Here is a 14,352-nt window from a genome sequence, read left to right as displayed (position 1 = left end):
TGGAATCATAGCTTTTCGTGATATTCTACATTAATTCTATTTGTATTTTAACCGTATTGATTTTGTACCCTTTAACTATATTTCTTTGTGTATTTGATATGAATATGTTCTCTGTATTAATACCATAACGTACCGTTTTATTATCTGTGAAATATTGAATATTACCAAGGTAGTTAGAGAAAATGTGTGTATATTTGAATTTATAAAAATAAAGGAATCGCAAGGTAGTCGACACACAGTACAGTCATAACCCAGCCTTCGGACAGCGAACTGTGCGCACCGTATTGAAAACTTGGTGTTTTATTTCTCTCCCCATCGCCGCCATCCTCTACAAAATTGGTCGCTTCGAGCCGAATCCTTAATCAGTGGCAACATTCTCGTGGAGCGTACTGTATATTTTTCGCGAGGATACCATGGATACACTGGAGGGTTCACCTAATATGGTGATGGAGGAGACACCGCGCACAAAGAAATATTCGTCAGCGTATATTGCGCGACGGTTGCAGCTGGAGCTGGCAGCTGCACAGGCGAAGGCTGCAATCAAGATGCACCTCGCCAAGCTGGAAGCGGAATTGGCACGCTTGATGGCAAAGGACAAAGCCGACGACGCCCCAGCACATAACCAGTTCGAAGGCAGCGAACGTGAGAGGAACAGCGCTAGTGAGTGGTTGAAGAATAGCCAAGTGCAGACTTCGGCAGCCTTCGAGCCTCGGGCTCGGAACTTTTCAACAGTCATTAGTAGCGAACCGTTACCCCAAGATGACACGTCACAGGATGAAGATGACAAGCATGTACAGAAGGAGACGACGAGTCAGCTCTGCACAGCACGAGAGGTCAGTAACTTAACCTGCCAGGCGGTCACCCCAGGTAGTCTACAGAATAACAGCGGCCGTTATAATAAACGGCCACATTTTAAAATTGAATACAAAGAACCATTTGAAAAATTGAAGTTTAATAAAGGTGATGCAAAAATGTCCGTTATTAAAATATTTTATCGCACGACGTCTCCGAGAATGATGCAGAACATGGTGTGTGCAACAAAGCAGCGCACATGCCAGCCGCCGCGTACCAAGACACCCGGTCCCAGCCGCCCGCGCCGCCGTGGTTCCCGCCGACGAGCACAGTCGTCATCATCCACGCAAGTCACAATGGACCACATAGCAGCGCGTAAGCAACATAAAACATTGTGTTATTTACTTGTGGCTAAAAGTTATAGAAGTGTCATTTCGCGTTTTGTTAATTATTACTATTAAAATGTATAAAGCGAACAAAGTCAAAATGCGTTAAGAGAATTTGTATGTGTTCAGTCTAATTATTTGTAATTTTTAGTTGTAACATCTTATTTTCTCAATTTTATTTACCGTTGTTAAGCTTGTTGATTTTTATTGCATGATTTTTGTTAAATAGTTATAAATTTTATGAACGTAAACATCTATTTAATAGGCGAATATTGCATTTTTACAAATCGCATTGCATTATACAAATAATTTTGTTAACAAAGTGAACCTTATGTGTCTTCAAATAATGGTTAATGTACACACAGTGTTACAGTATAATAATACTGCGGTCGCACTCACTCACCAAATCATTCATTTATCGTTCACTGTAATGGCGAGCACAACGAATATGCAACTTCATGTAAACAAGTTATGAAAAAATTCTTATTGTTAAAAATCTATTGAAATGTCGTCCTTATCGCACTGAAAGTAAATCTCATTATTGTGAGTACGATACTGTAGTTTATTCTTTTCGTAATGTGTAAGTTTTTGAAGGTAACATTTTGTCTGAATGTATTGATGATGCTTTGTTTACTTAAATTTTATCTAATAATTACTTTAGGAAATATAGCTATGATTATGCAGAGAGGTACAGCAGAGGAACAAAATATCAACGCAGCAGATAATTAAGGTCAGTGTTGCACTAAATTATTTTTTGTTTTGATTTTTATAATGTTTAAATTATTTTTACGTTTTATTTTATTTTTGTTTTTCTATTTAACGTGATGCAGTGGTGATGTACTTGTACGCATGTACTCATTGCGACATGAGTGACATGTCTAAGCAATGTTTATGTTTTTACGTAGTTAATATATTTTTATTTTCCGTTAACTTTGAATCTTAAAATTTTGAAAATTAAATCGCATGCTTACCCTAAGGCCGTAAAGATTACGTAAAGATTTTAATCTTACAAGTGACTTATTAACTATTTGTTTTTGGACACTTCACTTCTTTGATTAAGGTATTTATTAGCGACATATGTAAGCCATGTCGACGCAATGTTTAGTTTTTTCATAATGTTTATTTTATAGCTTAGCATTAGCATTCTGCTACTAAGTTACTAATGCATAAGAATACACACCCGGAGACCGTAACATATTGAAGAACAGTTTTATAAAAAAAGTATTTACATTTATTTTTTCTTGTAACGATTTACTTAACTACAGTGATAAATATTTTTAAATTTAATGTTTGCTATTAATATTCTTTGCAATTAATGTTATTGCTGACTATAGTTATTATAGATTATTAATTAAGCTACAGTGGATAGATTCGAATGCCGTAAGATATCAAGAATATATCTTACGAACAAATGATTAGGTAGTGATTTACTTCGTTTTTCATGTTTACCTTCTTTAATTAATTTATTAATAAGATTTTTGGTTATTTCCATTTGATCACAATAACTGAAATTGTCGACAACAGTGAATTGTTTTAAACTAACTAAACAATTTCAGTCAAATGATTAAATTGTTGTGGTTGTTAATACAGTTTTATTAAACTTCTTTAATTGGGTCAATATTTAGTAATTTACATGAGACCTAGTTCCGATAGATAGATATGTCTAAAATTTGGTACACATTTTGTTGTGATGATAATACATTATTTTGTTAGTTGGTGTATTACTTTGAGGTTTAATATTTTTTGAACAAATTTGTTTGTAATAATTTTGAATATCTGTCATGAATCAATATGACACATGTCAATGATTACCTGGTCTGCAACCAGATTCTCCTTTACCAGAATTTTGTAGTATGTCTCGAACTTTAATGTTAAAAAAATACAATTTTTTCGGATTTTTGAGATTCTGAAATAGAAGTTTATTCCCAATCATTATAAAATAGCCTGTACAAGTATAAATAGGTTTTAGCAAGTAGTAGGGAAAGTAAAGTACCAGTGAATCTGATAGAAGTTCATGATTACGTGCACACTTGTTTTTGCAGTTTGGTATTCTTCAAAATGTAACATGTAACGTGAACATAGATAACAAACTGTTAATTTGTTTAAAGTTTAGTTCGATTCATTCGAGTTATTTTTTGTGTATTTCTTAGTCTTAATACTTTTTTATATCAAAACATGGCAAACGTGCATACGGCCATAGAAATCCACAATTGCAGATGCGTTGTCTACTTTTAATCAACGGAGAAGGAGACGCACAGAAAGAGCATTTTATCTCGTTGTTTAAGATTATTAAAAGATCCGTATATTTACTTTTATCATGATCCGAAATATATTGTTCAAGTCTAATAAGATTGGTAAAAACTATACAAATGATTGTTAAAATATACTTGCTTTTGTTTTGTTTCCGTATTATATTTCGATGTTGGAGCACCTAATATAAAATGAATTAGCATCAAAACTTAAAGGAGTGAGAAAAAGATTTTTGCAGACCAGTGTAACATGATTTCTAATTCCACAAACAGGTGGTCTTTGACAGCTTCATCAACACATAAACGCACTTTGCCATGCTTTGTTAGATGCATACGTAGCTGTTCTGTCCAGGCGTTCCAACGTGTTGATGGTAAGGTATTATGTTTGATTACCACTCCGGTCAGAACATCAGCAGCACTGATAGCTGCACTTATGGCGAGCACACTCCCGACGCTGACCGATGTCAGCACAGCATGGCGCCCAGGGTCTGCGCTGCGCACCTACGTCTGACCGAGGTAAGTTTGTGAACTAACTAACCTGATCACCATTGAACTTTTTGAATTATATTGTATTTGTATTAAATAAAGCAATAACAGTAGGGATTTTCTGATCATCTTAAGACATGGCGCAGTGAGTGCGGCACTAGTCGGATTAGGTCTGGCACTAGTCGGATTAGGTCTGGCACTAGTCGGATTAAGTCTGGCACCTGGTCACTCAGGTTGTCTGTCTGGATGATAGGTCGATAGCACATTGATGTAGTGCTGAGGAGTCAGCACTAGGGGGCGGTGTTGACGATGGAATCATAGCTTTTCGTGATATTCTACATTAATTCTATTTGTATTTTAACCGTATTGATTTTGTACCCTTTAACTATATTTCTTTGTGTATTTGATATGAATATGTTCTCTGTATTAATACCATAACGTACCGTTTTATTATCTGTGAAATATTGAATATTACCAAGGTAGTTAGAGAAAATGTTTGTATATTTGAATTTATAAAAATAAAGGAATCGCAAGGTAGTCGACACACAGTACAGTCACAACCCAGCCTTCGGACAGCGAACTGTGCGCACCGTATTGAAAACTTGGTGTTTTATTTCTCTCCTCATCGCCGCCATCCTCTACATGTTCCATTAAAAATATACGACCGATTCTAATAATAATCAGTTTTAGCTTGAATTCAAACAATAATTTTACAGTATTTTTTATTTACAGCAATCAATCGGTGTCTAGCCTGATTGGATTTAAATGAAAATGGATTGCCTGATACAAGTATCCAACAAAAGGCACCTTCAAATGAAATAGGTGGGTATATTTAAAAGTTGCAATATCCTAAAAGTTTATCTAGAAAGAAATATGATAGTGCGTGATACTATAACTTTGTAATGGCAAAAGAATTTTTGAAATCCGTCCTATAGTTGTAGAGTTCATTCATATAAAAAATATCAAATCACAAAAAAATAACAAAACATACAAATACAATAGCTTACTCTTTTCTCTTTATAATATAAGAGCAGAAGAGTCGCTACCGATGTATTGGGCGACCGAAATCCACACACATAATTTAACGCTCTAAATGTAGGGAGAATTTTTCTCTAGAAAGTCAAATTATTTAATCTATTCATATTGCGCGCGCAAGATCGTGTTTTTTTTTTCTTGTCTTCAAAGGTTCAAAGAATCATAATATTAACATAGCCAAGCATGACAATGTCCGGGAGTTACCACCATTACCACTTGTTTTGCACTGTTTCTTTGTGACACGCCCAAATTAAAAGGAAAGGAAAGTTATACTTTAAAGTAAAACACACTTTTTTATAATTTCAATTTCGCCTGACATTTTTTTAAAAATAATTTATATCTAGCACATCACGAACGCGATCTTTCTGATTGTCAGTGCGTGTCTGTCATCTTGTCATCTATATGTCATTACGTGGCTCAAGTCATCGAAGAAACTAATACGAGCAAAACAAGCTGCCGATACTTAAAATAATAACTCAAATATTTTAGTTTATTACCAATTAAAACAATGGACTGTTTATATAGATCTTTATTAATATATTCTGTTGTGATTATATCATTATTAAATAGAGCAAATGGGTATACAATCACAGTTGACGCACACGCCGAAGAATGCTTTTACGAAAATGTTGAAGCCGATACAAAAATGGGTAAGCTTTTGTGTAATATGTTGACTTAGTGGACACCTGAATTAGTGCAATAAATTTCTATATAATTCCAGTATTTTTAAAAATTCTGTTGCTTACTTTCTATTTTCATATGATTGGCCTTTAATCGAATGATTAGTATTCTCTTCAATAATGTTATAAGTATATGTAACTGAAAATACATTGACTTTATTCATATAATGTAATTCTAATATTTTCATCTTGTACAGTTAAGACCATATGATTCGAACATAAACCTGGTAACTTGATAAATATAAAATACAAAAATTTTCCAGGGTTAACATTTGAGATAGCAGAAGGAGGCTTCCTAGACATAGACATCACAATCACTGGTCCAGACGGAGCAGTGATACATAAGGGTGAAAGAGAATCATCTGGTATTTACACATTCTCTGCACCCACTTCTGGACGGTATACTTATTGCTTTAGCAATAAAATGTCTACAATGACACCAAAGGTATTATTTTAATATGAGCATGCATGCATAGTTGTATGAATGTGGAACAGGGAAGACAGGGTCTGGCCCGTGCAAAAGGAAATCCATCTCTGCCTTCCTCTTTGGGTTACAGGCATGACTTTTTTGTTGTGTATTTGAATTAATTTATTCAATTGTATAGTTATAGTTTTTATTTAATATCTCGTTTTTATCTTCAGGTGGTAATGTTCAATTTGGAAATTGGAGAAGCGCCAAATAAGAATGCTGGTGAAAATGATGAGGAAGCTAATCACAATAATTTAGAGAATATGATCAAAGAACTAGGAGCAACACTCAAAACTGTAAAAAATGAACAAGAATACATGCAGGTATAGTCAGGCTTATTCTTATTACTTGATGCTTTTTGCTTATCTTCCTGTTTCATTTGGCTGAATTGTGAATCTGTCCTCAGTGGCATTTCCAAACCAACACAACTTTCAGGCATTTAAAAATACTTTGTTTATATCCATTATAGCATATCAACAGATCTTTAATTTTTGTGGATGTTCATGAGCAGTGATGCTCTGGCTGGCTTATAGTTACCCTTAAAAGTTGCCATTTTGATAAATCACCCAAATTAATGATAATGCATCGTAAACATACAATGGTGGCCATCACACTATTTCAAATTTCTATTGGATGTGTGCTTTTGTAAAAATTAAAATGTAAAATTGACAGCTAATGTTTTATGCTTAAACAAAAAGTTTTATATTAGAAAATAACAAGTTTTGGCATTGAATATATTATTTAATAATGTTTTGATTTAATTTTAAACATTGGATAGATTCAAAATGATCTGTGACAACTTAGTGCCTCTATGTAATAATGGTTTATCGGTACCAATGTTTAAAAAGTTTTTTTTCATTACAGGTGCGCGACCGCATCCACCGTGCTATAAATGAGAGCACAAACTCACGTGTGGTGATGTGGTCCATCTTTGAGGCTTCAGTACTTCTAGTCATGACTTTAGGTCAAGTTTACTATCTCAAGAGATTCTTCGAAGTACAACGCGTCGTTTAACAGTGCTATTGTGTTGTTTTATACTTTATTAAGTTACAATAAAAAAAATTAAACAATAAAAAAAACATAGTGAAAAGAAATAATGTGATTCATTTGTGTGAAATATCCTGATATTTTTTGTGAATACGATTACAGTAATTTATTTTTATTACGTCTATTTTTTTCTTTCAGAATCCATTTCGACTCAGTCATGTGTGTATTATTGGTTAAAAATTTATACAGTTGTTCAAATATTGAATGTACGCAGCCACTGAGTATTACAAAATAATTTTAGAATCATACTATATCATTGATGTCATGTTACACTTATAAATAAAATACAAAGATATATAAAATCAATATAAGAAATATATATTTTTTTTTAAATATAGAATCACAAACAATATGACATATTCATACAGTCAGTATAATACTACAAAATCATTTAAAGAAATTCTTATTAAAATTGCTTTAAAAATTACTGTTGAAATAAATATCATTTGCTTCAAAAGATGAATTTTATTCAAAAATACAACTTAATGGTAGATAAATGTTTGTTAAATATCGTTAATTATTACATACTTTACACTTTTCTTAAGTATATATTTTTTTTAAATATAATAAGACAAGGTAAAAATGTTCAAAAGTTTATACAATGTGAAAAAATGTATTTACGTTTTGGAATTTTCAGGAAAAGGAATAATTAAATAAACAATCACAATGTAACAAGTGTATATTTTTATTTTACAAAATATATGTGCGAATTTATTTTATAATTGCATAATGTAATAATTTTATCAGATCCATATTTACTTACATTTGTAATGTTTACTTATACAGCTTATTACACCTTCAGTTTTAACTGAACAGTCGAACTGTACAGTTAAATCTTACGTGTGTTGGCAAAACTGAGAACTGTGCAGTTTTACAGTATAGTTCAAATGTAAAATGTTCAGTATTCACTGAAAGTGTTTAGCCCGCTTATCGTAGGTTTCTGAGGCCGAAATTCCGGTTCAAAAAATACTGGTATCTTTGTTTTGTCAAAAATGACGGGAATGACGCTATCTTATATACATTTTGGTATCAGAAACCAATGGTTAAAGCATCTAGAGTTAACAATACATAACTTATTTTATCTATAACATGATTTTAGGAACAAAGTAACTATAGAAATTAATCACTGGAGAAACTAAAGAAAGAAAATAATCACTGGTAAACTTATAATGTTTATATTGTAAATTCTATTTATACATTTGGAGAAAGTACTATATCAAGTGTTAATAATTTCATTGCGTAGAATTTTTTTTTAAAAAAAAACAATATTTTTCTATAATTATCTCTTGGCTCATTTAATGGTATCAGTTCCGTGAATAAACCATAAACCATTTTTTTTAACCAATGTAAGTTGAACTTCATCCAAACATATAAATTTGTGGCAAGTATGTATATGAAAATATATATCAATTAAGATCCATTCGACCAGTGATAATGGCCGGCACTAGAGTACCGGCGGCTAAAGAACGCAGATCTTTGTCAGCTGGTGGCAGTTCTAACAGTACGCTCGCACCACAAGCACTCAGCAAACGACTGCTGCACTGTTGACATAGATACAAATGTCAATGTCAGGGAACAAAGACGAGAAGGAGAAGGTGTTGAAATACCTTTTCACCTCATTTATTCACCTATCACCTTTATTCAACTTTTCCTTGCCCTTTTCCTTATGGAGGATCGGCACAGTAAGTCCTTATAAAAATCTATCCATTACATAACACATTCAGTGCCGACTTCCTTAAAAGGTCCATCATACTAATATTATAAATGCGAATGTTTAGATGGATGGATGTTTGTTTGAAAATATCTCCGGAACGGTTCAACGGATCTTGATGTAATTTGGCATAGATGTAGAACATAGTCTGGATGAACGCATAGGCTAGTTCTTACGTTTTTTTTTTTAATTCCGTGCAGGCGACAGCTAGCTTGTATATTAAAATAATAGTGGCATAAAATGCGTTAGTAATTTTTTTTCCCGACTATCTTTGGACGATGCCTAAAGTTTTTCGCACCTATATTTTTTTCTGAACATATGTGGGTTTGAATGAGTGTCATTGTCACTGCTTATAGTCTTAACTACTGATACGATTTTGACAAGTGAGATGTCATTCTTTCTTTATACATTCCGTGAATGTCATAAAATCAGTTGGGATTTATAACTAACAAATAGTGTTATATTAAAAATAAAATGTAATAATACCTGATTTCCCAAGACTTCGGCTGATGGTAAACCATCAGAGAACTTGAGTACTGCTCTCACGTACTCAGGTCTTGGGTCGAGTGCTAACTGTTTGTTGAGGCGCACGCGCATGCGCGGGAACTCTGCACTGCGACGCTCGCAGACGCGTAATGCGCGTATCACAAATAACAAACAGCATACATAAGCCGACACTGGGTTACCTGGAAACATCAGGAATTGTATTTATATAAATTTGACTAAATCTAGGGATAATCTTAAACCCTAAAGACTAATTAACATAGGCCCCACTCCTCCGTAATTCAATGGTACAAGCTAGAATAATATATCAGACCGTAGAACCGACCTTTTTGTTTCAATTTTAACCTTATATCATTCGGTTTTTTTAATATATCAAACTTAAATTAATGATTGAGTGTTTAATCTAAACAATACGAGAAATTCATAGTTGTAACTTATATAATAATATGAGGAAATATGTTTTTTATCTCACCGGGCAAAGCGAAAATGTATTTAGTTTTCCCTTCGTACTGACAGGTGGCGAACGTGCTCGGCTTGCCGGGCTTCATGCGCACGCGTCCAAAATGTAACGTCGCGTTAAAGTCCTACAATTCAAATATAAATCGTAATTCAATAGAAAATTTGTACATTAATGGCTTTTCAGATACCGAGTGTAAATGATCTTTATCTGGGGAAGATTTGCTTTTTTTTATAATTGAAATAAAAGAAAATAAAGTATTATAGGAGAAAAAGAAACATATAGTAAAACGTATACAAACTTGTGTGAGCACAGGTTTGAGCAGGTCCCTTTCACCCATGGACACTCCGCCTGTGCACACGAGTACGTCTGCTGTGCGCAGCGCGTCCGCCACGCTCGCCCGCAGCGCGCCCGCCTCGTCGCGAGCCACGCCCATACACACGCTAGTGTAGCCGTGCTCTCTGGTACACCACACACATCATACCTACTTATCTTACTAATAAAAATGCGAAGTTTTATACGGATTGATGTTTGTTAATACGAACGGCATAACGGACCTCGATGAAATTTGGCACAACACATAGGCATACTACTTGAGTTTTTTTTTAATTCCGCGCGGTAGAAGTCGTGCGCGTAAGCTAGTAATAAATAAATATAAGTTCATTCCTGCTCAGCGAAGAAATGTTTCATCTTAATTCTCAATTCTGATTTCCTTAAAGTAAGAAAAAAACAACAATAACTTTAAGCATTAGGCTTTAACTAAATTGCATTTGAAATTGCGTTGATACGAAGTCGCAGGTAAAAATTGCACAAAAACAAAACAATTGAAAAAAAAAATGTGAGGCGTTTGTGTACAATTTCTATAGTTCCGAAGTCAGAACACTTAGTAAGGGTAACAAAATAATATATTTATAACTTACTCGAGGAGTGCCTTCAGCATGGTCTGGTTGGAGTCGCGGATGTGCGCCGGCTTGAGTATCACCTCTGATGGGTCTTGGAGCTCATTGCCAGTAGACAATATTGCCACCTAAAAATGTGGGTATTTCCCGTTGGGTCAATCAGCCCAGTGAGAATTGGGACATTGAGGCGATCGAATCCACAGAATTAATCGGCTTAAAAAATAGATGCGTGTGTGTTGTTGCTAATATCTTTGTTATTGTTAATTCAATTTAACAATTAACTTTCAATGGAAACGAGACGAATTCTAACAGTAGACTTCAAATTTTCTTCCAATTAAGGATTTAAATCTGTTTTGAGTATGGCTTTTTACACTTACCACAGGTCTAGTTCTGACTCTGATTTGCTGATATCCCGCTCCTGCTAACACACCAAGTAACGCTGCATCTAACACCGCACCTGTTACAAATCATTAATGTTTTTATACAGGTATTTTGACAGTGGAAACACTCTGTTGATTATTCTCGTATACCTTCAATAACTAGAGGGTCACCCAAAGCGATATCGAAGCCGATGGGCCTCACGTCCTGCTGTGGCTTCGGTGCTGCGAGTATTTCAACTTCTAGCTCTGTTTCGTTATCTGGCGTTGCCGAAATAAGCTTCGTATCTTCCACCTAATCAGAATTATTCACTTGAGTATTTGCTATTTTTAGCCGACTTCAAAAAGAAGGAGGTTATCAATTCGACTGTATTTTTTTTTTATGTGTGTTACCGCGAAACTCCGCCCCTGGTGGTCCGATTTTGATGAAAAATATTTTAATCGAAAGGAAGTGCTTGCAGGTGGGTCCCATTTTTTTTTTAAGTAGGGACATAAATGTAAGTATGTCTAATACATCTCAAATATAAAATGTCACCTATTTACTTCGGCCGACACCGACTGCGAAATAACAATAATTATACAATATAGACATGTTACAAGAAAGAAGAGAACTTTCTTTAGATTTTAGAGACACGCAAAATACGCGCTTGTCGTGGAGTTGCGGAAAACTGAGCCCCTACTACTAACTACTAGAGTTTAGAGAGTTTTCATGACATTATTTTGTTTCTTTTTAGTGCATTTTGTTTGAAATTGGTTTTTTTTATGTTACTTTTGAGTGCATTTTGTTTGAAATTGGTTTTTTTAGGTTACTTTTGAGTGCATTTTGTTTGAAATTGTTTTTTTATGTTACTTTTGAGTGCATTTTAATAAATATTAAATCCTCCTAAATAGGAGCTAATCGTGATTTCATTTTTTATATTCGATAAAACTAGTATCCGCGCTTGTAATGTAACCGTAAGTTTGTGAGTTAAACAATCACATAGTCATGAAAATGGTCCAGATGGTCCTGCTGTCCGCGAAAGACCCGATGTCCCAATTTTACCTGTACTACACAATCGGCGCCGGGCGGCAGTGGAGCACCAGTATTAATACGTGCACATTCTCCGGGCTGCAGCGGCAGGTCAAAACTGTCCCCGGCTGTCACCGTCGCGCGGACACATCGGATGCCCGCACCGTCCGAACTGATGCAGGCGTAACCTAACAATATACAAGTTGGAATATTTTTGGATGCAATACATTTGCAATATTAAATTTGTTTAGGTAATAATGCAGATTGAAAGAAAATACATCTACTATTCTAAGCAGATTGGGTATAGATAACATTAATTTCAATTCTCAGTTATAAATAAAGACTCTTTAGCATAACTGTGTTAGGTTCATGTTATAACTCATAACAATTCAAAAAGTTCTTATTTACAACTACCTACAGTTTTCTAAATTGAAACTAAATTTGCAGATTAAAGCAAATATGCTATTAAAATCTTGCAAATAATGTTGAAGGAATATTCATACTATTATGTGCAATAAATTTATATCACTATAAAAAGTTTATACATATTGAATAATAAAGTTTAAAGGAGAAAGCAGTTTTAGTGGACAATGTTTTTATCACATAGAGAAAATGTGCATTGGCAAAGATAGGAAGCCCACATTCAACTTTCTCTTCATGCTACATTGGACAGGTGCATAATTTGAAAATTGCATTGCACGCACATATTTGTTATTGACTTAATTACTTATCTACTTAATACTTAGATTTTAATAATGTACCCCATGATTGGAACAAGATTTTGTTGTCACTTGCACAGCACATGTAACTGGCTGATAATGTTATTTTTTGTCTATGGATTTATTTTGTAGTTTTAGTTTTAAAAAATTAACAAACCTGCATGCTTTCAATAAGTCTGTTATTCCAGCCTTATAAAGGTTCAAGTGTATAGTTCTCATTTCTATTGAATTCCACTATTTTCTGGTTTATTTTTTGAAATATAAAGTTATAAATTTTTCTACATGATTTTAGAAGACAATTTTAATAACTTCTTATCTTATTTAACTAGACTTTATCAGACAACTGAGTACTTTAGAGTCAAATGTCAATATTAAATTTCAACATAACAATTTGATCATAAGATATAAAAAAAAAAGTTATATGAGGTTAATTACTTTTATTTACTTTTCTAATCAATAATATTCTTAAGTTTTAACTGAAATTGAATGGGAATATATAAATTTGCTAAATTAAAATATTAACTCACCATCTTTAATAGATGCTGGAAATGGTGGCATTGGTTCTTTAGCATAAATAGATTCAGCCACAACACAACCTAATCCATTTTCTATATTAACTTTATGTGTGGTTCCAACCCACTGACTCATTACGGAATCAACTATATTAAACGCTTCAGACATTTCTAACATAGGATACGGAGATTCTCTAGGTCTTAAAGCTACTTTTGATACATCTACACTACTTAGTTTATGTGGACAAATGTGACCCTGCATTAAATCATGAACAGATTTAACTTTCTTTGTATCATTTTTAATAATCTCTATTGCATGATGCAATATAGGCTTAACAACTTCGAAACATTCTATTACAGCTTTCTTACTGCCCGGAAAGTTTATAATGAGTGTTTGGTCACATATACCACTTACTGAACGTGAAACCATTGCCATTGGAGTTTTTTTTAAACTTTCAATTGTTAATGCCACTGATATTGCTGGCGCTTCTTTTTCAATTACTGCTTTAGTTGCTTCTGGTGTTACGTCTCTGTTACTAAATCCTGTACCACCAGTAGTTATAATTAAATCAGAGTTCTTCTTACAATATTCTTTAAGCTTATCTTCAATTATTTTCCTTTCGTCAGGAATGATAGTTGTTTGAATTATAGATTGGGGAAACAATCCTTTAACAAGCTCAACAAGAGTTGGTCCTGAAATATCATTGGACGGGTTTTTGTAACATGTATCACTGACAGTGATTATCACAATGATTCCAGCAGCCATATTTAGTTAAGACTTCTTAATCTTTAAATTACTATAAAATTAATAGAATACACGATCGTCAATCTAAATTTGATTTAAGGAAACTTATTTTTTTACTAATTTTGTGGTTAAATTTTAAAACGTATTCTATAATCTTCTTCTAAATAATAATATCTAAATTGAATAGAGTAAGAGCACCTACTATTTATTTTGAAAACACACAATATTCATATATTTAAATTACTACGCTGGAATACTTCCACATATATGTATCA

The 14,352-nt window shown here is 33.5% G+C and overlaps 2 protein-coding genes across 2 annotated transcripts; one reads left to right on the top strand and one right to left on the bottom strand.

The window, feature by feature from the left end:
* The first annotated feature begins 5,339 nt into the window (after positions 1–5,339).
* Positions 5,340–7,184, top strand: LOC106709121 (transmembrane emp24 domain-containing protein 2). The gene is made up of 4 exons (XM_014500823.2): positions 5,340–5,598; positions 5,892–6,073; positions 6,271–6,420; positions 6,962–7,184. Exons 1-4 carry the CDS (start codon positions 5,457–5,459, stop codon positions 7,109–7,111), a joined length of 624 nt encoding a protein of 207 aa, XP_014356309.1. The 5' UTR covers positions 5,340–5,456; the 3' UTR covers positions 7,112–7,184.
* Positions 7,185–8,460: 1,276 nt separating this feature from the next.
* On the bottom strand, positions 8,461–14,151 carry LOC106709111 (gephyrin). The gene is made up of 9 exons (XM_045683171.1): positions 13,348–14,151; positions 12,135–12,289; positions 11,246–11,387; positions 11,093–11,172; positions 10,737–10,843; positions 10,118–10,277; positions 9,832–9,943; positions 9,342–9,541; positions 8,461–8,685 (listed from the first exon to the last, which is right to left on the bottom strand). Exons 1-9 carry the CDS (start codon positions 14,096–14,098, stop codon positions 8,551–8,553), a joined length of 1,842 nt encoding a protein of 613 aa, XP_045539127.1. The 5' UTR covers positions 14,099–14,151; the 3' UTR covers positions 8,461–8,550.
* Positions 14,152–14,352: the final 201 nt, after the last annotated feature.

The sequence above is a fragment of the Papilio machaon genome, chromosome 21 (assembly GCF_912999745.1).
Source record: "Papilio machaon chromosome 21, ilPapMach1.1, whole genome shotgun sequence".
NCBI lineage: Eukaryota > Metazoa > Arthropoda > Insecta > Lepidoptera > Papilionidae > Papilio > Papilio machaon.
This window is presented reverse-complemented; position numbering and strand designations above follow the sequence as displayed.

Excerpts from the sequence above, each read along its gene's own strand:
- LOC106709111 (XM_045683171.1), bottom strand. The coding sequence starts at position 14,098 with ATGGCTGCTGGAATCATTGTGATAATCACTGTCAGTGATACATGTTAC. Across the intron at positions 10,278-10,736 it reads ATGCTGAAGGCACTCCTCGA|AGAGCACGGCTACACTAGCG; the intron begins GTAAGTTATAAA and ends GTGGTGTACCAG. Across the intron at positions 9,944-10,117 it reads TCAAACCTGTGCTCACACAA|GACTTTAACGCGACGTTACA; the intron begins GTTTGTATACGT and ends TTTGAATTGTAG.
- LOC106709121 (XM_014500823.2), top strand. The coding sequence starts at position 5,457 with ATGGACTGTTTATATAGATCTTTATTAATATATTCTGTTGTGATTATA. Across the intron at positions 6,074-6,270 it reads TGTCTACAATGACACCAAAG|GTGGTAATGTTCAATTTGGA; the intron begins GTATTATTTTAA and ends TTTTATCTTCAG. Across the intron at positions 6,421-6,961 it reads ATGAACAAGAATACATGCAG|GTGCGCGACCGCATCCACCG; the intron begins GTATAGTCAGGC and ends TTTTCATTACAG.